Source organism: Hyperolius riggenbachi, chromosome 9 (assembly GCF_040937935.1).
Source record: "Hyperolius riggenbachi isolate aHypRig1 chromosome 9, aHypRig1.pri, whole genome shotgun sequence".
In the NCBI taxonomy this organism is placed as follows: Eukaryota; Metazoa; Chordata; class Amphibia; order Anura; family Hyperoliidae; genus Hyperolius; species Hyperolius riggenbachi.
The window spans coordinates 129,519,951-129,546,810 of record NC_090654.1 but is presented as its reverse complement, the minus strand read 5'-3'; the positions used below and the strand labels follow the sequence as shown (position 1 = coordinate 129,546,810).

The window sequence follows — 26,860 nt, the reverse complement described above, 5'->3', positions numbered from 1 at the left end:
ACCCTCAATCTGGTAAATCAGGCATATGCTTCATAAATTAATGAGATAGACTCTTTAGTTCTATTTATTTTTAAGTCCTGTATTCTAGCTGATGTCTATAATGTTTCTGCTAGGGGCTCCAGAGCTAGAGCAAACAGCAGCAGAGAGCGAAGGCACCATTGTTTAGTTCTAAACAGTAAAATAACTAGGTTATTAACACAGATTCTAAATCAGGGTATGTCAAGGACTGCAAGGGCCGATCCTTGATTGGGTCAATCAGAGTCAGAAACTCGGTGTTGCTTTCACTTTGCACATAGATGCCCATATGTGGATTCACAATCTATGAACAGACTAGCCGAGAGGAGCGTTCTGACTCCAAAGGATTCACCACACACATACAATTCAAATGCTTGCCAGAAGTGTGAGTCAGCGCACAACTGTAACTATCTTAACACACTGAGAACACCGTAACTTAACCCTTAGCAGTATGCAGGGATCGGCGCCAGATCTGTCTATCTGTGCCCGATTCAAGCATACGGATTGTAAATACAAGATACTATAGGACACAAGGTAACATTTTCGGAGGAGCAAGTAGAGAAAAATGTGTCTGTGTCCGCACTCCAATTATTGAATTTGTACATACACGGTGTGCTAGCCGCAGGATTTAAGGGCAGAATTTCATAGAGACAATAGTGGAAAGCAATCCTGCATAAATGCTGCACCACCAGTTATGAGTATAACAAAGCTTTATTGAACATTCTGTATAAACATCATAAAAACATCTAAAACAAATGCTAACCTTAGCAATTGACCACAATACAGTATTATGTGGAAAAGAAATCACAAATGCCTCACCTCCTTTGTAACAAATGAACCCCTATGGCTACCAAGGGATGATTGACTCAAAATGGGCTCATGGAATTGAGCCCACCATAGAGTATATGACCCGGGTCTGGGTAGGGACTCTGAATGTTACAAGTGACACAACCATAAGTAAAAACCCCTTTTAGTGCAAAGGTGAAAGGAGAATCAGGATAGTGCTGAAAATGACAATATGCTCATGGACCATGAGAGATTGCAAATATATGATGTCAAACAGTGCATATGTTACGGCCAGAACCCGAAGTTTGGCCACTTCTAGTTCTGGCCGGCCACTTCGGGTTCTGGACGGCCAATGCGCAAAGTGGCCGCTGCGCTGCGGCCAATGTTAGAAATGGAATGATTCCTCTGACATTAATGTATCTTCTGGCCGCAGCGCAGCGGCCAAACGTATAACAACTTAGTTCATTTAATGCAATTCAGCCGGCGGCAATGTAACAATTCAAGCCGCCGGCTTTTTCTCTGCGCGCCTCTCTCCTCCTCTTATGGGCAGCAGGCGGGGACACGCATCTCCCCGGGAGTCGTTCGTCGCACCAGGAAAGCAGAGCGGGGAGGCTGCAGACATCGCTTCTGCCAGCACCCGCTCTGCAAGAACGGCAGGATTCCCCTGCCGCGACGAACGACTCGTGTCCCCACCCGGCTGTCCATAGGAGAGCGACTGAGCGAGAGAGGCGGGGGGGGGGGGGGGGGGGGGAGAAGGAGAGAGAGAGGCAGAGGAGGAGAGAGAGGCGCAGAGAAAAAGCCGGCGGCTTGAATTGTTACATTGCCGCCAGCTGAATTGCATTAAATGAACTAAGTTGTTATACGTTTGGCCGCTGCGCTGCGGCCAGAAGATACATTAATGTCAGAGGAATCATTCCATTTCTAACATTGGCCGCAGCGCAGCGGCCACTTCGCGCATTGGCCGGCCAGAACCCGAAGTGGCCGGCCAGAACTAGAAGTGGCCAAACTTCGGGTTCTGGCCGTAACACATATAAGGATCAGGAGTTACCTGTCAGGGCCGGTTTAAGCAACAATGGGGCCCCAGGGCAAAATAAACCTGGGGGCCCCCCCAACATATACCCCGAAACAAAAATCGGCATTAGGGGACCTTTTTTGCAGCTGGTATAGTCAGGGTGTGAAGTCCCAATCGGTCGGAGCTCCACATTCTGGCTATCCCAACCTGCATGGGGGACAAGGGGTTAAAAGGTTTCAGGAGGAGGGACCCCACATAATTTTTTTTTTTTAATTCCCACACGCTAAACATAAAAAAAAAATTGGGAAAATAGGAAAAAATGCCAGAGATCTTCATGCAGCCATATTGCGGCTGTATAGCGATCCCTGGCCAAAGCGCTGCGGCTGCGTATGGACCCCTGGAAACCCCGTCAGGAAATGTATTGCTCTTTCTTTTGATATATGTAAAATTACACTACCGTTAGGTTTGCTACTAAAAGTGACATTTACCGCATTTAAAAGTATACTTTTTTCCTTCGAAACTTTAAAATCGATTTTCTCAAAAACTATAAGGTCTTTTTGAAAAATTGTTTTTTCCTCTTATTCCTAATGATCTCCTTAACATATCCTGCAAATTTAGGGTTTCTAGCATTTAAGGTGGATTTGCTATTAACCATTAAAGTCGGCAGGTTTTTAAATGTGTATTTTTTTCCTTTGAAACTTTAAAATTGATTTTCTCAAAAACTATAAGGCCGATTTGAAAATTTTTTTTTTCCTCTTGTAGCCACTGGGGGCCCCTACAAGCTTTGGGGCCCTGGGGCAGCTGCCTCCTTTGCCTCTATGGTAGCGCCGGCCCTGTTACCTGTATATAGTGGAGTATACATACATGACCCGGGGTGACGTTTAGAGGCAGCCATAAAGTAAGGGTGGAGGGAGGCACACAAAACGCTCCACGCGTGGCGTGGTTCAAAAAAGACCACTTCCTCTGGAGCAGTGCATTGTGGGTACCCAGTTGCTTAAGAGCTAAAAATCGCGGAGAAAGAAGCCCGCCGATTGGGCGGCTAAATTAGAGTGGGCAGGAAAGGGCGCGGCATGTGCGGAGGTAAGTCTGTTCTGTATGGTGTGCGTAGATGGGAGGTGGCATGACGTGTGCGAGCAACAAGCCGCATGCGCGTGCCATCCGTAATCGAGATGGAACGCACTAGGAGGCGGAGATGCCGCTATGTACGCACAACGTCTTGGGTAGCCAATAGTAGACACGGAAATACGTTGCACAAAATGTTTTCACGTTCACCAACGGACTATATTGATTTGGGTCTGGATATCAATGATCGGGAAATTTTTGAAATTTTGGTCGACCTCTTGCAGGAAAATGAGCCATCACATGCACCTCAGTTCAGGAGACCCTCCAGTTTTATTCCCCCCTTTGAAAATTGTCCGGCAGTAAAAATATTTTTTGACCTAATGTGTGAAGAAATCAGAACCTTGAAGATTACCCCTTTAAGGGATGGGAACATCACCAAAAGAGAACGTCATGCTCTAACAAACTTAGCAAAAAACAAAACCCTCATAATAAAAGAGGCAGATAAGGGGGGCAATATCGTGATCTGGCCAGAGGAGATGTACCGTTCAGAAGCACTACGACAACTTAATAATAGATTGTACTATTGCCGATTGCCCTCTGATCCAACTGAAGTATATAAGAGCAAGTTGGACAGGATTTTGCTAAATGGGGTTAGGAACAACATAATTTCTCCAAAGGAACTCATGTTTCTGACAGTCTTTTTTGGTCTTTTTTGAACCACGCCACGCGTGGAGCGTTTTGTGTGCCTCCCTCCACCCTTACTTTATGGCTGCCTCTAAACGTCACCCCGGGTCATGTATGTATACTCCACTATATACAGGTAACTCCTGATCCTTATATGCACTGTTTGACATCATATATTTGCAATCTCTCATGGTCCATGAGCATATTGTCATTTTCAGCACTATCCTGATTCTCCTTTCACCTTTGCACTAAAAGGGGTTTTTACTTATGGTTGTGTCACTTGTAACATTCAGAGTCCCTACCCAGACCCGGGTCATATACTGTATGGTGGGCTCAATTCCATGAGCCCATTTTGAGTCAATCATCCCTTGGTAGCCATAGGGGTTCATTTGTTACAAAGGAGGTGAGGCATTTGTGATTTCTTTTCCACATAATACTGTATTGTGGTCAATTGCTAAGGTTAGCATTTGTTTTAGATGTTTTTATGATGTTTATACAGAATGTTCAATAAAGCTTTGTTATACTCATAACTGGTGGTGCAGCATTTATGCAGGATTGCTTTCCACTATTGTCTCTATGAAATTCGGAGGAGCAAGTATGATTGTGTAAGTTCAGGAACCGGTCATAACCGTAAAATGTTTTTAAATGTTTTAATAACAAAAATGCATTACTTACATTTATATACACTAATTAGGATATAAACACAAAGCTTAAAATAAAAGGGAAACATTGTGAAAAGTTTACTTAACTTAGCAGCCCTTGTGAGATATTGAATGAAATAAAGACCAGTTCAAATGCAGGCATTGATATCAAAAAGTCCTTGAAACAAAGCATGCGTTCAGTCCTCCTTGCACGCATGCATGGAGACGGTTTTTGGTTAGTGGAATTTGGAGAGCTGGGAGGGGTTGTTACTGCCCAAACCTTTATAGGATCTGAGTTTTGGGGCTGGCTTATGTAAAAAATAGGTGTGTTTACCCCCTGGTCAGCACAGGGCAGTCCCTAGGTCACAAGCAGACAGCATTTTTTGATAGTCTTTGCGATTCCTCCCCGGATTGCCTTACCGAAGATCTGTGACTAGATTTGAAACCAGCCAGTGATGCTTTATTGAATGACACCAAATAACGGTCGATTAGCATGTGTGGTCTGCAAGTGATAAATAGCTCTGTTTCCCTAGCAGCTGGATGGCTATAGCTTGGATGAGCTATTAGGCTGATTTTTAGGAACCAGAAAATACATTTGTCTTTTGTCTGCGATAAACACATCTTGGATTATTAATACATGAAGTTTGTCTATTGTCTGATCCAGCATTTTGGAGGGAATATTTTAGAGGAAAGTTTGAACTGCGCTTGAGGACAATCTCTGGTCACTAAGGAATGGCTATTTGCTCTCACTTAAGTGTGAAAGAGCTACGTGTGAAGTGGGTGAGGGGTCTGCTCTCATTCAGTGTGGGTGATAGAGAAGCAAAAGAAGAGAAGAAAAAAAAAATGAACTTCTTGTACATTTAAAATGTGAATGACAGTAACGGTGCTGGACCATATGAAAATCGTTGACGATTATGCACGACTTTCCGTATCGTTCATGACAGGGCATTTTATGGAGGATCTGGTACAGTGGCAAAAAGGATGGGCAAAGCCAGAACTTGTAGCATACATTTTATCAATAGCTTTGTTGGTCTCTGGGGTTAAAATAACTGTGGAGCTAAAATGAAAATAAGACTGAACAAGGGTCTGTTATTTAATTAAGTGGATCTGCCTGGCATTAAAGAGACTCCGTAACAAAAATTGCATCCTGTTTTTTATCATCCTACAAGTTCCAAAAGCTATTCTAATGTGTTCTGGCTTACTGCAGCACTTTCTGCTATCACTATCTCTGTAATAAATCAATGTATCTTTCCCCTGTCAGACTTGTCGGCCTGTGTCTGGAAGGCTGCCAAGTTCTTCAGTGTTGTGGTTCTGTTATGAACTCCCCCTTCCAGGCCCCTCTATGCACACTGCCTGTGTATTATTTAGATTAGGGCAGCTTCTCTCTTCTCTCTTATCTTTTACAAGCTGGATAAATCGTCCTCTGAGCTGGCTGGGCTTTCACATACTGAGGAAATTCAGACAAGGGCAAAGCTGTTTGCAGGAAGAAAAGAGCAGCCTAAAACTTCAGTGCATGAGAGCTGCAGGGGGAAAGAAACACACAATGATCTCTTGAGATTCAAAAGGAAGGCTGTATACAGCCTGCTTGTGTATGGATGTATTTTCTATGTGTGGACATACTGTACATCAACCTACCTCCTGTTTTGGTGGCCATTTTGTTTGTTTATAAACAGACTTTTTAAAACTGTTTTTAACCACTTTTAATGCGGCGGGGAGCGGCGAAATTGTGACAGAGGGTAATAGGAGATGTCTCCTAACGCACTGGTATGTTTACTTTTGTGCGATTTTAACAATACAGATTCTCTTTAAGTACGGTGACCATACGTCCCGCTTTACCCGGGACGCGTCCCGCCTTACCCGGGACGCGTCCCGCCTTCGGGGGGCGCTGTCCCAGGCTGCATGAGGTCCCGGGAAACGTCCCGCTTTTAGCAGCGGGACGTCCCGGCCTCGGGACTCTGGCCACCGTACAATGAACTAGCCGCAGCGTCTACTAGACGCTGCGCTAGTTCATTCCCCGCAGCCCCGCTCCAGCCTGCAATGTTCTCCTCCAGCAGGCACAGGCAGAGCAGGGCTACGGGAAGATGGCGTCCGGAGGCGGAGCCCTGTATTGGAGACTATTTGTCTCCAGTACAGGGCTCCGCCTCCGGACGCCATCTTGCCGTAGCCCTGCTCTGCCTGTGAGAGGCTGAGCGGGAGATTGAACATCGTCCAGGCCAGGGGGAGCTGCACCTGAGGCACCAGAGGCCGGCTGCGTGAGGGGACGTCTTCTGCCAGGTGAGTAAATGCCTTTTCTTGCAGGTGAAGTGTTTGGCCACATTACGTGTATTTTGTACTGACATGTTTGCCCGCAGTGCGTTTATCTTGTACTGACATGTTTGCCCGCAGTGCGTTTATCTTGTACTGACATGTTTGCCCGCAGTGCGTTTATCTTGTACTGACATGTTTGCCCGCAGTGCGTTTATCTTGTACTGACATGTTTGCCCGCAGTGCGTTTATCTTGTACTGACATGTTTGCCCGCAGTGCGTTTATCTTGTACTGACATGTTTGCCCGCAGTGCGTTTATCTTGTACTGACATGTTTGCCCGCAGTGCGTTTATCTTGTACTGACATGTTTGCCCGCAGTGCGTTTATCTTGTACTGACATGTTTGCCCGCAGTGCGTTTATCTTGTACTGACATGTTTGCCCGCAGTGCGTTTATTTTGTACTGACATGTTTGCCCGCAGTGCGTTTATTTTGTACTGACATGTTTGCCCGCAGTGCGTTCATTTTGTACTGACATGTTTGCCCCCATTGCGTTTATTTTGTACTGACATGTTTGCCCCCATTGCGTTTATTTTATGCTGACATGTTGCCCGCAATGCGATTATTTTGTGCTGAAATGTTGCCCATTGCGTTTATTTTGTGGTGTCTGGGGTAACTGTTGCTGCATTTATTATTTAATGGTCATAGTTGGCTGTGTTTGCTGCTTTGGGGTTATGGCATACTATTAAATAGCATCACACAGTTTCTGCACACCTATGATGTGAATCCACGTTTGACCACATCACGGCGTAAACACTGCTTTCTTATGCCTCGCGGTTGCATCATTCTGTTAGCTCCGCCCATAGAATGTCATGACCACGCCCATTTTTCGCGCGCGCTGCAGACACCAAATTTTTCGCGCGCCGCACCCCCTGTTTTTCGCCGCAGCCCCCCCCCCCAATTCACCCCGTCCCAGGTTGAGCCTACAAAAATCTGGTCACTCTACTTTAAGGCAGCTTAATCCCGGTATACATTCACCTAAAGTATTATTAGGAACACCTGTTCAATTTCTCATTAATGCAGTTATCTAATCAACCAATCACATGGCAGTTGCTTCAATGCATTTAGTGGTGTGGTCCTGGTCAAGATAATCTCCTGAACTCCAAACTGAATGTCAGAATGGGAAAGAAAGGTGATTGAAGCAATTTTGAGGGTGGCATGGTTCTTGGTGCCAGATGGGCCGGTCTGAGTATTTCACAATCTGCTCGGTTACTGGGATTTTAACGCACAACCATTTCTAGGGTTTACAAAGAATGGTGTGAAATGAGAAAAAGATCCAGTATGTGGCAGTCCTGTGGGCGAAAATGCCTTGTTGATGCTAGAGGTCAGAGGAGAATAGGCCAACTGATTCAAGCTGATAGAAGAGCAACGTTGACTGAAATAACCAATTGTTACAACTGAGGTATGCAGCAAAGCATTTATGAAGCTACAGCACGTACAACCTTGAGGCAGATGGGCTACAACAGCAGAAGACCCCACCGGGTACCACTTATCTCCACTACAAATAGGAAAAAAGAGGCTACAATTTGCACACGCTCAGTTGAAGACTGGAAAAATGTTGCCTGGTGAGTCTCTGATGAGTCTCAATAGAGTCAGAATTTGGCGTAAACAGAATGAGAACATGGATCCATCATGCTTTGTTACCACTGTGCAGGCTGGTGGTGGTGGTGTAATGGTGTGGGGAATGTTTTCTTGGCACACTTTAGGCACCTTAGTGCAAATTGGGCATCGTTTAAATGCCACGGGCTACCTGAGCATTGTTTCTGAGCATGTCCATCCCTTCATGACCACCATGCACCCATCCTCTGATGGCTACTTCCAGCAGGATAATGTACCATGTCACAAAGCTCGAATCATTTCAAATTGGTTTCTTGAACATGACAATGAGTTCACTGTACTAAAATGGCCCCCCCAGTCACCAGATCTCAACCCAATAGAGCATCTTGGGGATGTGATGGAACGGGAGCTTCATGTCCTGGATGTGCATCCCACAAATCTCCATCAACTGCAAGATGCTATCCTATCAATATGGGCCCACATTTCTAAAGATTGCTTTCAGCTCCTTGTTGAATCAATGCCACATAGAATTAACCTCCCTGGCGGTCTATTAAAACCGCCAGGGGGCAGAACAGCACATTCATTTTTTTTAAAAAAAATCATGTAGCTAGCCTAGCGCTAGCTACCTGATAGCCACTGTGCAGCGGCATTCCCCCTCCCCTTCCGATCGCCTCCGGCGATCATAGCAAACAGGAAATCCCGTTCAGAACGGGATTTCCTGTTTGGCTTCCCCCGTCACCATGGCGATGATCGGGATGACGTCATCGATCCACCCCTCAGCTCTGCCTGGCACTGATTGGCCAAGCTGCGCATGGGGTCTGGGGGGGGGCACGGTGCGGCGCGGTGGGTAGCGGCAAATCGGCACGGAGCAGTGGCGATCGGTTTCTACATGCAGCTAGCAAAGTGCTAGCAAAGTGCACAAAAAAAATTATGCAAATCGGACCACCAGGGCCTGAGAAATCCTCTGCGGCGGCTTAGCCTGAACTCAGTTCGGGCTTACCGCCAGGGGGGTTAAGGAAGTTCTGAAGGCGAAAGGGGGTCAAACACTGTATTAGTATGGTGTTCCTAATAATCCTTTACGTGTGTGAAGTGTAACACTGCAGGGGAGGAAGGACATGTAAAGTGTATGAGCAGGGGATTTGAGTGCAGCCAGCATGTCTCACCCTGTCCCTGACTTCTCTGCCTGTCAGCTTCTGCCTTTTTAAGAGTAAAGAGGCGGGGCGGGAGAGAATTCAGTCAGTGTTTATGCCTGCAGCAGCCCGATCAGCATACTTGTCTCTCTGCATGGAGACACAGAGCAGAGCCCTGTTATCAGTGAGCGGGACTTTAAACTGGGATGTTGAGAGCAGTCCCTACGAATTCAGGACGATTGGGCCCTATAGCTCCACTCCTTCACTTCTGGACAGTAGTGTCCCGCTTTTTTCCCTCCAATGTAGTTTGCAGGCACTTACTTCCTTCCCGTTCTGCTGGCGGTGGCTGGAGTCTGCAATACATCTGCGGCATTCTCCTGTAAGGGTCCTCACTTGATAACCTCATCAAGTGAGGACCCTTGAAGACACATCCCAGAAAGACACTGCCGGTATAGTGCAAACTCCAGCTGCTGCCAGCGTGATGGAGAGGAAGTGCCGCGGCCTGCATACTACATTGGAGGGAGAGAGCCCGCCTCTTCTAAGTAAGGTACCTGTAGGCTCATGCCTACTGTGCCTTATGGGAAATCCGGCCCTGGCTACAGACACTGGAACAGACTTTTATATATATTCTTAGTATTAACGGGTTGTTTGTCTCAGACTGAATATTTCAGTGGGAGCACTGTGTTTACCTATGCCTACTTATAGTTGGAGAACACTGAAAAGTTACTTTAAAGTGTACCTTAAGTGTCCCCAAAAAATTGAGTTTTACTCACCTGGGGCTTACCTCAGCCTCCTGCAGCTGATCGGTGCCCATGACGAGTCGCTCTGATGCTCCGGGTCCCGCTGGCGGCCACTTCCGGTTTCGCCGCCAAGACCCGTCAGGCTGCGGAACGCGGCTGATACTACGCGTTCCCAGCCAAAATAGCACCCCTATGCGGCCATATGTCCGCATAGGCACCCGTATGCGGACATATGGCCGCATAGGGGTGCTATTTTGGCTGGGAACGCGTAGTATCAGCCGCGTTCCCCAGCTTGACGGGTCCTGACGGCGAAACCGGAAGTGGCCGCCAGCGGGACCCGGAGCATCAGAGCGACTCGTCGTGGGCAACGTTCAGCTGCAGGGGGCTGAGGTAAGCCCCAGGTGAGTAAAACTCAATTTTTTGGGGACACTTAAGGTACACTTTAAATAGAAGATGAAAGATTATCTCTTAAAACTTAAAGAGACTCCGTAACAAAAATTGCATCCTGTTTTTTATCATCCTACAAGTTCCAAAAGCTATTCTAATGTGTTGTGGCTTACTGCAGCACTTTCTGCTATCACTATCTCTGTAATAAATCAATGTATCTTTCCCGTCAGACTTGTCGGCCTGTGTCTGGAAGGCTGCCAAGTTCTTCAGTGTTGTGGTTCTGCTATGAACTCCCCCTTCCTGGCCCCTCTATGCACACTGCCTGTGTATTATTTAGATTAGGGCAGCTTCTCTCTTCTCTCTTATCTTTTACAAGCTGGATAAATCGTCCTCTGAGCTGGCTGGGCTTTTACATACTGAAGTATTACAGACAAGGGCAAAGCTGTTTGCAGGAGAAAAACAAGCAGCCTGAAACTTCAGTGCATGAGAACTGCAGGCGGAAAGAAACACACAATGATCTCTTGAGATTCAAAAGGAAGGCTGTATACAGCCTGCTTGTGTATGGATGTATTTTCTATGTGTGGACATACTGTACATCAACCTACTTCCTGTTTTGGTGGCCATTTTGTTTGTTTATAAACAAACTTTTTAAAACTGTTTTTAACCACTTTTAATGCGGCGAGGAGCGGCGAAATTGTGACAGAGGGTAATAGGAGATGTCCCCTAACGCACTGGTATGTTTACGTTTGTGCGATTTTAACAATACAGATTCTCTTTAAAGAGAACCCGAGGTGGGATTTTATTATGCTAGTGGGGCACAGAGGCTGGTTGTGCACACTATCACCAGCCTCTGTTGCCCCATGGTGTGCCTCAAAGACCCCCCCTGCGCGGCGCTATACCCCCGCAGTGCTGGCGACAATGTTTACCTAAGCGCTGTCTGTCAGCGCCGCTCCCCCGCCTCCTCCTTATCGGCGCTACCCGCCTGTGTCCCTTCCCTCCCGCTGATTGGAGGGAAGTGACGCGGCGGATAGCGCCGATACGGAGGAGGCGGGGGAGCGGCGCTGACAGACAGCGCTTAGATAAACATTGTGCTGGCGACACGCTGCGTGTCGCCAGCACTGCGGGGGTATAGCGGCGCGCAGGGGGGTCTTTGAGGCACACCATGGGGCAACAGAGGCTGGTGTTACTGTGCACAACCAGCCTCTGTGCCACACTAGCATAATAAAATCCCACCTCGGGTTCTCTTTAAAGGACTTACGAGGCCAGGAATTCAGAAAAAAAAAAAAAAGTTAGCTACCTGCTTCAGCTTGTCAGGCACGGAGGACGCCGTCCGCGCCCTCCGTGCCGTTCCGCCGGGTCCCCGCCGCTCACTAGCCCCCCTAACGGTCCCCGTGCCTGACAAGCTGAAGCAGGTAGCTAACTTTTTTTTTTTTTTTTTCTGATTTCCTGGCCTCGTAAGTCCTTTAAGAGAAAAAACTGAATTGAAAAAAGGTCACTGTAGCAATAGCTAGCAAGAGGACAAAAATTGCAGCTGTGTGAGTACACTGAACGCTTACAATGCTTAAATATTTAGTTTTGTGGGTTTTGACCAACTTGAGATACATTTTGAAGTACAACATGTAAATAGTCAGGGCTGGATTTACCATAAGGCACTGTAGGCATGTGCCTACAGGCGCCTGATGATGGAAAGGTGGCTCATTCCCCTCCCCTAGTACCTCCCTCCTTCCCTATGCAGAGTCCTAATGAGAGTGTAAATGAGAGGTTACTCACGTGGCTTACAGCAATTTCACTGACAAGATCTCCCTTCAGTCAGGGGCACTGCTAGCCTGAGCCTTTATACTGAGGGCACCTCTGGCTACCTAATGCTAAGGGACATCTGTAGCTTTGACGGGCAAGGGAAGTAAAGGAGAAGTGACAGCTGGGCCAGCCAGCACACTTGTGGTGCAGTTTGGGGTTTTGTAGGTTCGTGGAGGGCGAAGTCTAGGGGTGCCAGGACATCTGTGCCTATGGGCTCCTGTGATGTAAATCTGGGCCTGTAAATAGTATATGCTATTTATTACATTATACCACTTTTTTATATATCAATATTATTAAAATGAAGTTTAAATCTTTGTGTTGAAATAGTAAAGACAAGCATTTACTTACTTCTTAATAACTGTATGTGAATGTGCCTCATACTGTGAATTGTTTTCTAATTTCTACAGGCATCTGCAGGGGCAGCTACTAATTCCAAGGACATTCCACCATCCTTATATGAGACTGTGAAGTAAATTTTAACATAGATGAAATATGGTTGATTATTCTCAAGGTTTTTAGGCATGATTCATATCGCAAACCCTAGTTATTATTTTTATTTTGTTTATTTTGCATAAATAATGTTTTTTACTACTTCCCTATCTGACCTGAGAATGCAATGTGCTCCAGAAGGAACATGTTTATGAATTCTCAGAATAGGATGATATCCCACTTGTGTTTTTACAATTAAAATTATGTTGGGGAAAAAAGCCTTCTGGGGGTGCAAGGATAGGTTGTTATAGATGATAGTTATAGATTAGTGGGCAGTAGAGGTGTCATCTAAAAATCAACTTCATATATTTTTCCCTTTCCTCATGAACTGTTCACAGTGATAACTAGAATCATGAACTAATGATGTGTATACTGTATAACATTATGCGGAGAATATGTCAAGAAAGTCTTTGAATGTGTATCTGTGCTTGAATAGAGTTTTTTTCCCAAGGCATGGAAGGAAGTGATATATAAATCAGAAAGACAGCACTGGTGGCAGTGAGAATCTGTTTTTTTTAAATTGTAGGGCTGGGAGAGGAAAAGAGAAGAACTATAGGAGAAAGGGGGAAAGGATGCAGGAAGAAAATGAAACAGTTAATTTGGACACACAGACTCAATGTTAAATTTATCACCATCATAGACCACAATGTACTTTAGGTCTATGGGGGACCCATCTGAGTAAATTGGGCCTGAGGGATTGGCTATGATATAGCAGCAGGAGGCAGGGTAGAAAATCAACTCCTGGGGTTCATCTATTATATTGCCCAAAATCTGGATATCAGCAATCACTTGGTTAAAGGGAACCAGAGACGAATGATACCCAATAAAATACTGTATACATACCCGGTGCTTCCTCCAGCCCCCCCCTGGCCTGATTGGAGAAAGTCCCAGGTATGTATATTTTATAGGGAATCGTTCATCTCTTGTACACTTTAAAGAGTGCTGGAGTTTGGCTATCTTATAGCTGAATGCTGGATCAGCTGCAGTTCGAAGCTTGGCTATACAGGTACATTCATGTTAAAAGAGGCACCTGGAAAAAAGGACTCTAGGGATTGCCGCTAGTAGAACAATAGTAAAATTACTGATATTCTACTACTATTTCAAGAGTAAAATATGCCTAATCTTTACCGATATTTAAGTATGTCTTAACCTAACCCTACTCTCACAGAGAACCCTCCCTCTACTGCCCAACCCTAAGATCTCTCTCTACTGATGCCTAACCCTGAGACCTCTCTCCACCAATGCCTAACTCTTAACCCTTCCTCTGCCTATGCCCTAACACTTAACCACCCCCCTCCTAACCTTAACCTACCCTCCTGCTGCAAAGCCGCAATTTGCTGCTAGGAAGTAAAAATTGTAGGTGCCCAAGAAATCACAGGTGTTGAGGCTTCGCGATCTGCAGAATCTCTTCCTTTCTCGGCTTTTATAACGGGGGGGGGGGGGGGGGAAATGTGATATCGGTAAATGAAACCAATAGTAGAACATTGGTACTGATACTCAAATATTGGAAATACCCATTTTAATATGTGCTCTTATTACATGTATGCCTAAGAGTATTATACTCTGAATAATATACCTTAATGACATATGTACATATTAGAAAAGTTGAGTCGCTAAGGTAATCATGTATGTATTTTTTTTTAAATGCTCTCACTTTGTTTTTGTATTTTTTTTTTATAATTAACTATAGGGGAGGGGGTGCATTAGAAGGAGCTATATGGAAAACATTTTACTGTATTGTTATTTTAATTTAACTTTTTGGCCACAAGATGGTTCTACACATTATTACCAGGAAGTATTTGATCACTTTTCTGTTCTACTTCTTACTTACCTCATTTTTATGAAAGAGCATGGCTCGTGATTGAAGTCATGTTCATTCATACACAGGCACATAGATTAGCTCAGGGAACACATGTTCCCATTCACTAATCACAGTGGCGGGAGCGTGCGGGCGCGCACCCATAGCTGATTTACAGGACGTGCAGCCAGCGCTGATTTACAGGAAGTGCCTGTACGGCCTGTTTGAGGGAGTGGGGAACAACTGGATACATAAAAAAAATACATTAAAAAAATCCAGTTTGTGCCAAGTGGTTAAGTTAAAGTAATGTAAATATTGAGCTATGAAGAAGGAAAGATTTATATACTTTTGTGTAGCCATCGTTCATTGTTTGCTAATTTTGGAATATTTGAAGCTGTGAACATTTAGATTTTTATGATGATTTTATTTCTTGAAGAAAAAAACAGAACAATTTATATAATAATAAACCGACCATGCAAAAATAATTAGCAATCTTGCTAAACTGTCAATCAGTACATTTACAAAAAAATAAATATATAAAATGGGGTTGCAGATGCATGCATAAGACAATGAATACACATTGCTAAGGACTTGTTCACTCTAAGCAGAGCAGGTGGATGTGTGTTTTACAGCAAGCACAGAGCCTTGGGACAGCACTGTGGAATGGATTACAGACATAGCTGTCTAAGCTCTGTCTAATGTCCTTGTGCTGCACAGTGCTATAGGCCCAATTCTATTCACCTTTTCTCCTAAATGATACTTTTACATGTTATCAATACAATGCATTTTCTTTTAGCTAAACGAAACCAAGAAAAAGGAAAAACTCCTGAAAAGTTATTTTTCAAGAGGAACCTTTGTGAAAATCTTAAAATTTAAAACACATACAAATAAGAAGTACATTTCTACCAGAGTAAAATGAATTATAAATTACTTTTCTCCTATATTGCTATCACTTACAGTAAGTATTAGATATCTGACATTACCGACAGATTTTGGGCTAGTCCATCTCTCTCTAGGGGATTATCAGCATGGCCTTCATTCTTTATAAAGACATTCCCTGAAAATGATTAATACAAAGATGCTGGCCAGCCTCCCTGCTCGCTGCACACTATTTTGGCAGTTGGACTGAGCAACTGCCATTCACGAAAGTGCTTTTAAAAGTTAAGAAAACCCTGAGAATCCCCCTATGAGGAGATGGGCTAGTCCAAAATTTGTTGGTAATGTCAGATTTCTACTACTTACTGTAAGTGACAGCAACATAGGAGAAATGTAATTACTCTGGAAGAAACATACTTCTTATTCGTATGTGTTTTAAACTCTAAGTTTTTCACAACCGTTCCTCTTTAACTGCTGTTATTTTTAACAGAAGATTAAAAAAAAAGGATCTAGGAGAAAACTTAAGAGAAAAAGTGAATTGGATCAGGCCTAAAATGTATTGCTATAAAGCTGTAACGATCGGTGAAGCACAGAGAGGATTTGATTACCGGTGATCTGCAGAATCACTGGGAATACAGATGTATACCAGATTATAAGTGATCTGCAGTATCACCGATAATCCAATATACCAGCTAACCTCTGTTCACCTGAGTAGAGTGTAGTGTTTGGTGTAACAGTAACACTTAGAGGACTAGGCCTCAGTACAGTAAGGAGTACTGCACGGATTCCTTCCGAAGACCTGAACCCTCCAAGGTGGGAGGAGTCAGGCTGACAGTAGGAAGGATTGTCTAAAAGTGACACTCTGGAGGAAGTGTCACTAACAGGACGGGGAACCGCCTCCAATAGAAAGGTCGGTTCTCGAGGTCGGACAAGCCAAGTCGTTAACACACGGACAGATAAGGTACAAATACAGTAGGCGGAGGCGGAGTCTAAAGTACAGGCAGGGTTCGGTAACAGGGTATCAGAAATATCGAGGTACAAGATCAGGAGGCAGAAGCAGAGTCTAAGGACGAGCCGGGGTTCGGCAACAGAGTATCAGAAATATCAAGGTACAAGATCAGAGTTCAGGAGGATAGTCAGGCAGGCAAAGAGTCATAACAGATAATCACAATCAAACTAGTACTTTAGCTATTAACAGAATCTAGCTAAGTGTAGGATTACAGCTCCAGCTGGTCCCGGCACACTTAAGGATCTGACTACAGGTCTGAGTGCTCCCACGTATGTGTTCGCAACGCCAGACACCAGGGAAATGATCAGCTAGCAGTATATATACACAAACATCTTCCAGCACCTCCCTAAGTGCTGGACCAATGAGGAGTGGAGCCAGAGTCAGCTGACCAGCCTGGTCAGCTGACTCACTTCTGGCTGCTATATTTTCCCTGCCTGAGTGCGCGCGCGCGCACGTCACTCTAAACCTGGAGGGACTGTGTGTCCCAGCCACACCAGCACTGCTCTGCGGTGCCTCTGCACGGGGGACCTGCGCGCTAACCGCTCTGTCCAACGCTGCGGTTTTTCCGCACTCCGCCATGCCTTGCACGGGGACAGCCGCCTCAGACTGAGTGGAGGCGGCTGCCTCCCCGTGCCCTGCCGCGCTGTGCGCGGAAAGAGCCGCCTCCGTCTGACTTATGGCGGCGGCTCTTCCGCGCATCTTCACAGTAACCCCCCCCCCCCGAGGAGTGGACTCCGGACAGCTCCTTCCAGGCTTTTCTGGATGTAAGGCATGAAACTCCCTCTTTAACTCATCAGCATGCATGCGAGTCCCTGGTACCCATTGTCTCTCCTCAATGCCGTACCCTTTCCAATGCACTAAATATTGTACCGAGTTCTGTACAATGCATGAGTCTAATATTTTCTCCACCTCGTACTCAGGTTGGTCCTCCACCATCACCGGAGGAGGAGGAGTAGGACCCACATGAACCGCAGGTTTAAGTAGGGACACGTGAAATGACCTTACGCCCCGCATGCTGGCAGGAAGATCAATGGCGTAAGTGATGTTGTTGATCCTTTTAGTCACGGAAAATGGACCCACAAACCTGGGGCCCAGTTTGGCAGATGGCTGCTTCAAGGTCAAGTGACGTGTGGACACCTAGACTAAATCCCCTGGCTGGAACTTCCATTCCACGGACCGTCTCTTGTCCGCTTGACCCTTCTGAATCTGGAACGCCTTCTGCAAGTTTCCCTTAACAATTCCCCAATTTTCCCTGAGTGACCTCTGCCAATCCTCCAGTGCTGGAAATGGAGAAGAGACAACTGGAAAAGGGGAGAATTTGGGTGACCTTCCTGTCACAATCTGGAATGGAGAGAAACCCGAAGAAGAGCTCTTCAAATTATTTTGTGCGAATTCTGCGAAGGCCAGAAATTTTACCCAGTCACTCTGTGCCTCCGCAACGTAACATCTTAGGAATTGCTCCAACGACTGATTAATCCGTTCAGTCTGCCCATTTGTCTGTGGGTGGTAGCCTGACGAGAAAGACAGTTTCATGCCCATTTGGTGGCAAAATGCCCTCCAGAATCCGGACACGAATTGGACTCCCCTATCTGACACAATGTTTTCCGGAATGCCATGCAGCCGGAAAACGTGAATGATGAACAACTCGGCCAGTTCCTGAGCCGAGGGGAGTCCTTTCAGGGGCACAAAATGGGCCATTTTGCTAAAACGGTCGACTACCACCCAAATGACCGACATGCCTTCAGACCTGGGCAATTCCCCCACAAAATCCATGGACAGGTGGGTCCATGGCTCACTCGGGGTGGGCAAAGGCTGTAACCTTCCTACAGGTGCCAGCCGGGAGGGTTTACTCTTGGCACATACCGCACACTCCCTGACATACTCTTTGCAGTCTGTTGCCATAGAAGGCCACCAAGCACACCTGGCAACAAGATCCTGCGTTCTGGCAGCTCCAGGATGACCAGCATTCTTATGGGCGTGAAACAACTGTAGAACCTGTAAACGAAATGGCAGTGGGATAAACATGACCCCCTCAGGTTTTCCCTCAGGAACATCTTGCTGAAAGGGACCCAAAACCTCTGTCCAATCCTCCCAGGTCTCTGTGGCTGCTAACACTAGTCTCTGCGGGATGATGGACTCAGGAGCGGGAGACTGTGCTGTCTCTGGTTCGAAACATCTGGACAGGGCATCTGCCTTGATGTTTTTGCTGCCTGGAGTGTACGTGATTATAAATCTGAATCTCGTAAAAAATAAAGACCAACGGGCCTGACGGGGACTTAGTCTCTTAGCCCCTTCGATGTATTCCAAGTTCTTGTGGTCAGTGTAAACTGTGATCGTGTGTTCTGCCCCCTCTAACCAATGGCGCCATTCTTCAAACGCCAATTTAATGGCCAGAAGTTCCCGGTTGCCTATATCGTAATTTTTTTCCGCGGGTGAAAACCTACGGGAAAAGTAGGCGCACAGATGTAATCTGCCCTGCAACCCTGACCGTTGAGACAGCACCACCCCCACCCCAACCTCTGAGGCATCAACCTCCACAATAAAGGGAAAGGACGTGTCTACATGCCTCAAAATAGGCGCTGAGCAAAATAATTTCTTCAAGTTGGAAAAGGCTGCCACAGCCTCAGGGGACCAGTGGTTGGTATCTGCCCCTTTTTTCGTGAGACTGGTAAGGGGGGCAACTATTGTGGAGTACCCCTTAATGAACCTCCTATAGTAGTTTGCAAAACCCAAAAATCTCTGCAGGGCCTTCAACCCCACTGGCTGTGGCCATTCCAACACAGCTGTGACCTTGGCAGGATCCATTGACAGGCCTAAGGTGGAGATTACATACCCTAGGAACGTCACCTCGAAAATACATTTTTTTACTTTAGCATAAAGCATATTTTGTCTTAATTTGTTCAACACAAATTTAACATGGACCCTGTGCTCGGAGAGGTTATTGGAATAGATTAGTATATCATCAAGGTATACCAGCACGAATCTACCCAATACCTCCCTAAATACCTCGTTGATTAATTCCTGGAAGACAGCTGGTGCATTGCACAACCCGAAGGGCATCACTAAGTACTCGTAATGCCCGTCGGGTGTGTTGAAGGCCGTCTTCCATTCATCGCCCTTTCTAATGCGGATCAGGTTGTATGCACCCCTCAGATCCAATTTAGAGAAGATTTTTGCGTTTGTGACCTGCGTGAATAAGTCGTCTATCAATGGTAACGGATAGCGATTTTTCACCGTGATTTTATTCAGGCCCCGGTAATCGATGCAAGGTCAAAGACCTCCGTCTTTTTTCTTAACAAAAACGAAACCGGCCCCAGCAGGGGACCGGGAGGGCCGAATGAACCCCTTGGCCAGGTTGTCACGAATGTACTCCTGCATAGCCATCTTCTCTGGTCCAGATAAGTTATACAGGTGACCCCTAGGGGGCATCTATTAAGGCTTTGTGCTGGCCCAGTGCTTGATGGATGCTATCCACCGAAGTGGCAAGCACAGTCAGAGGGTCAGCGCGTGCATCCATCTGTTTTTAGGTCTGGCGTTCTGTAACGATCGGTGAAGCACAGAGAGGATCTGATTACCGGTGATCTGCAGAATCACTGGGAATACAGATGTATACCAGATTATAAGTAATCTGCAGTATCGCCGATAATCCAATATACCAGCTAACCTCTGTTCACCTGAGTAGAGTGTAGTGTTTGGTGTAACAGTAACACTTAGAGGACTAGGCCTCAGTGCAGTAAGGAGTACTGCACGGATTCCTTCCGAAGACCTGAACCCTCCAAGGCGGGAGGAGTCAGGCTGACAGTAGGAAAGATTGTCTGAAAGTGACACTCTGGAGGAAGTGTCACTAACAGGACGGGGAACCGCCTCCAATAGAAAGGTTGGTTCTCGAGGTCGGACAAGCCAAGTCGTTAACACACGGACAGATAAGGTACAAATACAGTAGGCGGAGGCGGAGTCTAAAGTACAGGCAGGGTTCGGTAACAGGGTATCAGAAATATCGAGGTACAAGATCAGGAGGCAGAAGCAGAGTCTAAGGACGAGCCGGGGTTCGGCAACAGAGTATCAGAAATATCAAGGTACAAGATCAGAGTTCAGGAGGATAGTCAGACAGGCAAAGAGTCATAACAGATAATCACAATCAAACTAGTACTTTAGTACTTTACAACAGAATCTAGCTAAGTGTAGGATTACAGCTCCAGCTGGTCCCGGCACACTTAAGGATCTGACTACAGGTCTGAGTGCTCCCACGTATGTGTTCGCAACGCCAGACACCAGGGAAATGATCAGCTAGCAGTATATATACACAAACATCTTCCAGCACCTCCCTAAGTGCTGGACCAATGAGGAGTGGAGCCAGAGTCAGCTGACCAGCCTGGTCAGCTGACTCACTTCTGGCTGCTATATTTTCCCTGCCTGAGTGCGCGCGCGCGCGCGTCACTCTAAACCTGGAGGGACTATGTGTCCCAGCCACACCAGCACTGCTCTGCGGTGCCTCTGCACGGGGGACCTGCACGCTAACCGCCGCGTCCAACGCTGCGGTTTTTCCGCGCTCCGCCATGCCTTGCACGGGGACAGCCGCCTCAGACTGAGTGGAGGCGGCTGCCTCCCCGTGCCCTGCCGCGCTGTGCGCGGAAAGAGCCGCCTCCGCCTGACTCATGGCGGCGGCTCTTCCGCGCATCTTCACAAAAGCACACAGAAACGCCTATGTTGTGTTGTGTCTTAATGCCAGGTCATTTATTGCTAGCAAACAGCAGGAGGTACTGTTTACAACTATATAGGAAAGAAAGCCTTTTTTTAAAAAGTACTGTATCTTCAATTTATATGTTCTAATCCTGTCTACATCTCTGAACAATACTTTGCTGTTATAAAGTAATAAAAATGTTTAGCATTTACTTATAAATATTCTATTTTTGTACAATATTTATTCTGTGAGTAACTGTTTGACGATCAGGTATTATTGTGTTTCTTACATTGTATATTTGTGTATTGGAAGCTTGTGAATGACATACATCAATAAAAACAAAATGTTATGAGTTCTATGTACATACACTGTGCTTACACACCTCTTAAGCCTGACACAAAAAACATATCCAAAATGGGAACTTTCTATGTCAGTTGGTTGCTGACACTCACATACACACATAGATCTTTAGAATGGGTATGGCCTGTATAGCATTATGGTGACACAGTAGTTAGGATAGCCAAATTGCAAAGGAGACCTGGCATACCTTCCTAAGACTACTTTCAGGTTAGGTTCACAGTGGGACGTTGCGTTGGGTTCCCTGTATACCAGGAACGCACCGGAACAAAAAAGATGCACCTCACGTTATGCAACCTTTAAGTGGCATACAATGAAGCCTGCAGTCAATGAAAAGTATGATTCACTGCCTCTGTTAATGCACGTGCTATGCAGTAACTCATTGGGGTACTATAGTGCATTGGATCACAATGCACAAGATCATGCATTATGAACTTTCCATAGACTTACTAAGCAGCGCAACTTTCTGCGTTAAAGTGTACTTGAGATGTGCTATCTAACCCGGTAATCTGGCCTGTCATACTCTTCAGCACATGCGTGGCTGCGCAGAACGCTCCTGGCTGCGGGAGCGCGATGGGGGCTGCATGCGTGGCCCTTATCCGGCACCAACAGGAATTGGCTGATGTCGGATACGTGTAGTTTCTGGTTGCTTGAGAGTCCATGTTAAAAATAGACCTAACTAGAAAACAGTACTATGCTCCCACACTGTATGCTTACCATAAACTCTATATTAATATTGAAATACAGTAATTAAAAATAATTAGGACAAAGGACAGACTTAACCTGATGTAACAGGCTTATAAAGAGGTGTACAAAGAGGTGTAAAAGTAGAGTTCTGGATAACGGGGGTTTTACTGTATAAATACAGCCTTTTAACACATCTCAGGTTTCCCCTAAGATGCCCCCATTAAGTCGCACGCAACATCCCACAGTGAACCTAACCTAAGACACTGTAGATTGCACTACGGATCAAGAAAAACAAGATTGCAATGGAGATTTAAAGTTGCATCACAGCTTACTGCATACATACAGTCTATAGACATTATGGGCTTGATTCACTAAGACAAATAACATGCCTTATTAAAGAGAACCTGAAACGAAAATAAAAAGTTGAAATAACCATACACCGGTCAAACTTACCTCCTGTGCAGTCTACTCCTCAATCTTTTTCTCCTCTCCTGCGTCCCATTTGTCCACAGTGACCAATGGAATTCTCTGCCCTCCATTTTGCAAATGGCCATTACCCCATAACAGCTTCCTGGTCAGTGTAAGAAGAAAATGGTGAGCTTGTGAGAGGAACTGACGGTGAGGTAAGTATGTAATATTCATTTGCAGCTGCATCATGTATCTATTTTAAATAATTTTACTCACTTCAGGTTCCCTTTAAAGTTAGTACACCTTATCAAAGTTTACACTCCTTCTCAGAGTAGCACAGCAAACTTATGCCTGCTAATTGGCAATGACAAGAGCTCAACCGGTCCTGCCCTGAGCCGCTCGCTATGCTACTCTTATAAAGCGTGTCATCTTTGATAAGGCATGCTAACTTTGATAAGGCATGCTAACTTTGATAAGGCGTGCTATTTGCCCTAGTGAATCAAGCCCTATGTCTGCACCGCACAAGTCGCCCAGTAAGGCACTGAATGCTGTGCATTACCCCGTTGGAAATCATAGCTCATTGCACCACAAACATTGTAAAAGCCTCCATTGAAATATAATTACATTGCATTTTGATGAGATTACTTTGTCTATTGCACCATGATGCAGCGGACATAGGGCTTGATTCACTAAAAAGTGTGATAACTGCTATCACAGTAGTTATCAATTATGCAAGCTGCTGCGCGCAAAGGTTTGCGCGCGAACAGCATTACTTCGGGTGATAAGCGAAGGTTTGCAGGCGCAATCACGTGCGCATTTCATGTGAAAAGCTCACGTGATCGCGCGCAAACCTTTGCTTATCACGCAAAGTAATGCAGCTTGTGTGATAACTGCTGTCATAGCAGTTATCACACTTTAGTGAATCAAGCCCATAGTGTGAAATGAGCCTAAGGAACAGCATGATTTGGATCTAATCTCATACATGGTGGAAGAGGATGGAGATAACTTAGCTCTCTATCCTTCTGTGACATTTGTGGTAGCTGCTTTTGTCTGAACTCATAATGCAGAGCTGCTGAAGGTCTTTTAACAAGCCAAGTTTAAAGGGAACCAGAGAGGAAGCTGAATAAAAAATAGGAAATGGTTTTATACATACCTGGGGCTTCCTCCAGCCCCATAAGCCTAGATCGCTCCCACGCCGCCATCCACCGCTGTCTCAATCGCCGGTACCGGGTCCCGTCACTTCCAGCGGATGCGGCCGATTGTCCGCATCACGGGGGCTCCCTCCATACCCGTACGCATGCGGCTGCGCAGTATGCAGCCGCACGCGTAAGTATATGGAGGGAGCCCCTGTGATGCGGACGATTGGCCGCGTGCTGCCGCCGACTGGCCGACTGGCGGTAATGACGAGACCCGGTACCGGCGGATACAGGCAGCGAAGACGGCGGCGTGGGAGCGATCCATGCGTATGGGGCTGGAGGAAGCCCCAGGTATGTATAAAAGCTTTCCCCCAACGTCTCTGGTTCCCTTTAAGTCACACGCAGGGCTGGGCCGGCGCAGTGCCACCTCCTTAGCCGGCCATGTGCAGAGCACAGTGTGCTTCCTCACCTGTCAGTGCCACCACTGGGATTTCTATTCAGCCTTTGCTGCACAGCATCTTCTCTCTCTGATGATCTCTGGGGGCGCCTCTCATTATGTGCCCTGAGTGAGTAATTGAGAGGAGATGGTGTGCGACAAACATGCTGAAGTGGGATCCCCACAAAGGCGTCGCAGACAAGCGAGTGAAGCAAGCTCCTCTCCACTCTGTATATGGGGGAAGGCTACCTGATACCAAGGGCACTTAGGGCTATCTATACTGAGAGGACTGTCTAATAATGGAGGCACATCAAGCTATCGATATTGGGGGGGAGGGGCTGCATAATACTGGGCGCATATCAAGCTATCTATACTGTGGAGATGCCTAATTCAACTTTTTTGTATGTTCTGCCTGATTGCTGTATTAAAATATCCTGTCAGGACTATCCAAAAGCTCCCCTCTACTAAGGTAAATATGTAACTTAACTCAAATGTTCTCTTTAGGTTTATTTTAAAGCTATACCTTAAAGAGGAACTGCCGTGATAACGGGGAACCTTGAAGACAATAAGCAGAAGGAATAGTTTGAGGAGTAAGTGATCTATTGTAAAGCATTAAAGCGGTTTAAAACTCTGACAAAATTTTCAACAAAAATGTGTTTTCCTACTTTTTATAACCCATACAATTATCATATTTGCTTTTGTGCACAGGTATTAATATTCATTTAGATATTATAACTTCCCAAAGTTCAGTTAATTTACTTTGAAAGCTGCTGGTGCATTTTATTTATAACTGTTGTCATTCTGTTGTAAATGCAGCCATCAGTGATTTCTGATCTGTTTTTCACTTCAGCACTCATCAGCTGAAGTCCTGCACAGCCAGAGAATGTTTACATAAATGTATCAAGTAAAGAATGTGTACACAAGATAAGATTATAAGCAGTTTGGATGCGGGTTCTCCCTGCAGAAGAAAGAGTCAGTCCTGTGATGTAACCCTTTGAATGCTATTTTACTAAAAAAAAAAAAAAAAAAAAAAAAAAAAAACGGGGCGTGGCCGCGACGGCAGACAGGACGGACGCAACTTAGAACAGCTCCGGCTCCGGCAGATCTAAAGTGGCTCACAGCATGGCGCACAACTCTGCAAACAACCACAACAGAACAGAGGAGATGGAAACCGAACAGGACATTAATAAAAAACGTAAGTTTGGGTCACTTAAACCCCATAAACTTACGGATTACTTCAGCCCCAAAACACAGAAGCCCTCCAGGAGGATCCAAGATGGCGCCGGCAGCCCTGCTCACGCAGCTAATACCCAGGCAGCCGCTGACGGAACAAACTCCGGAATTGACGGCATCTACCCACTAGACTCACCGGCTCCCTCTCCATCCAACAGCCCAGCGAGATCAAAGCTCCGGGTAGAGAACGAAGCTGCAGAAGCTCCGGTAAGACCTCCACTCTCCCCTAGCACCTCACAGGCAGCGGCCATTCTCGCAGACTTCCCTGCTACAGACCAAACTGCGTCACAAGCATTTATAAAAGAGATCTTGTTTTCCTTTAGATCTTCTCTACTGCTAGATATCGCTGCCATATCCACCTCGCTCCACAATGAAATTGATGATCTAGGAAACAGAGTGGACAGTGTGGAAAACAAAATCTCAGACATAGTAAGAGAACACAATGTCATGGTGGATGTATCTGAGGCCCAATCCAGTGATATCAAATGGCTCAAGTCCAAGTCAGCAGATCTGGAAGACAGATCAAGAAGGAACAATCTTAAATTTAGAGGAGTGCCAGAAAACATCCCCACTAATGAACTCAAAGGGCTCGATTCACCAAGCGGTGCAAAGTGTTAGCACCGTGGTGAAAAGGCCCTTATCACGCCTAAAGTCACTTTAGGCATGATAAGAAGAAACTCGCGCGAAGTTGCCGCGCGTACGCGCGTAAGTGCGCGCGCAACACCCGACGCTTCGCGCGAAGCTCCCATTAAGCCCTATGGGACTTTGCGCGCGCTCTCACGCGTGTACGCGCGAATGCGCTTACGCGCGGTAACTTCGCGCGAAGAGCAGGAAAAATCGGTGATAACTCAGTGGTGAAAAGGTCATCACGCCTAAAGTCTTTTAGGCGTGATAACTGGGTTATCACCGCTTTGTGAATCGAGGCCCAAGTGTACGTTCAAAAGTTAACAAAATCCGCATTACCCAACGCTAATGATACGGAATTGATAATCGACAGGGCACATCGCCTTCCCAAACCAGCCCACCTCCCACCTCATGTCCCACGAGATGTTATTGTGCGCTACCTATGTTATCATGTGAAAGACGATCTCCTTCTCGCACTACGCAAGAACGGTTCGCTTCCTGACCCCTTTGACAAAATTTAAAGTCTTCGCTGACTTGTCCCAGCATACCCTGCAGCTGAGGAAGGGACTTCAACCGATCACCGCAGCTTTAAGAGTTGCCAACATCCCTTACAAATGGGGTTTCCCCACGAAAATAATGTTCTCTGTTCAGGGCCAACAGCACATTATTCCCTCAATGGCTGCAGGCAGAAGCCTACTGAAATCTTTAAAAATCCAACTTCAGGAAGATGCCTCCACTTCTTCGCAAAATCCCTTCTCTGGAAAAATAAGCCAAGACTGGCGCCTCGCTTCCTCTCAAGCCGGAGCACGAGACAGTCTGGCCTAGGAGTAGCTACATGCAGGCGGTTACTTACCTTACATCTTTCATACTCGCAGGTGTCTTTATTCCTGCCTCCCCCAAGGTTGTAGAACAAGGAACAATTTGTTCTACCAGATGGAAAAATCACCCACTTAAGGTCCTCTCAGCCGCACAGCTCAATGGCTGGGATCTATCACAGCGTATTTTATCTTTG

At 46.0% G+C, this 26,860-nt stretch overlaps 1 protein-coding gene and 1 long non-coding RNA gene across 9 annotated transcripts in view; one reads left to right on the top strand and one right to left on the bottom strand.

Moving 5' to 3' along the window:
• The window catches only part of LOC137532692 (uncharacterized), a 98,037-nt gene extending 75,462 nt beyond the window's left edge, over nt 1-22,575 (bottom strand). The window contains exon 1 of the long non-coding RNA XR_011023971.1: nt 22,465-22,575. This is a non-coding gene — a long non-coding RNA (uncharacterized lncRNA). The remainder of the gene's footprint in view (nt 1-22,464) is intronic.
• LOC137532689 (T-lymphocyte surface antigen Ly-9-like) overlaps nt 1-24,570 on the top strand; it is an 883,190-nt gene extending 858,620 nt beyond the window's left edge. For all 8 annotated transcript variants that reach the window (XM_068253506.1, XM_068253510.1, XM_068253511.1 and 5 more), the window contains 2 exons: nt 12,522-12,583; nt 24,496-24,570. In XM_068253506.1, the coding sequence (XP_068109607.1) occupies nt 12,522-12,583; nt 24,496-24,535 (102 nt within the window). In that variant the 3' untranslated portion in view covers nt 24,536-24,570. The remainder of the gene's footprint in view (nt 1-12,521; nt 12,584-24,495) is intronic.
• The last annotated feature ends 2,290 nt before the right edge of the window (nt 24,571-26,860 follow it).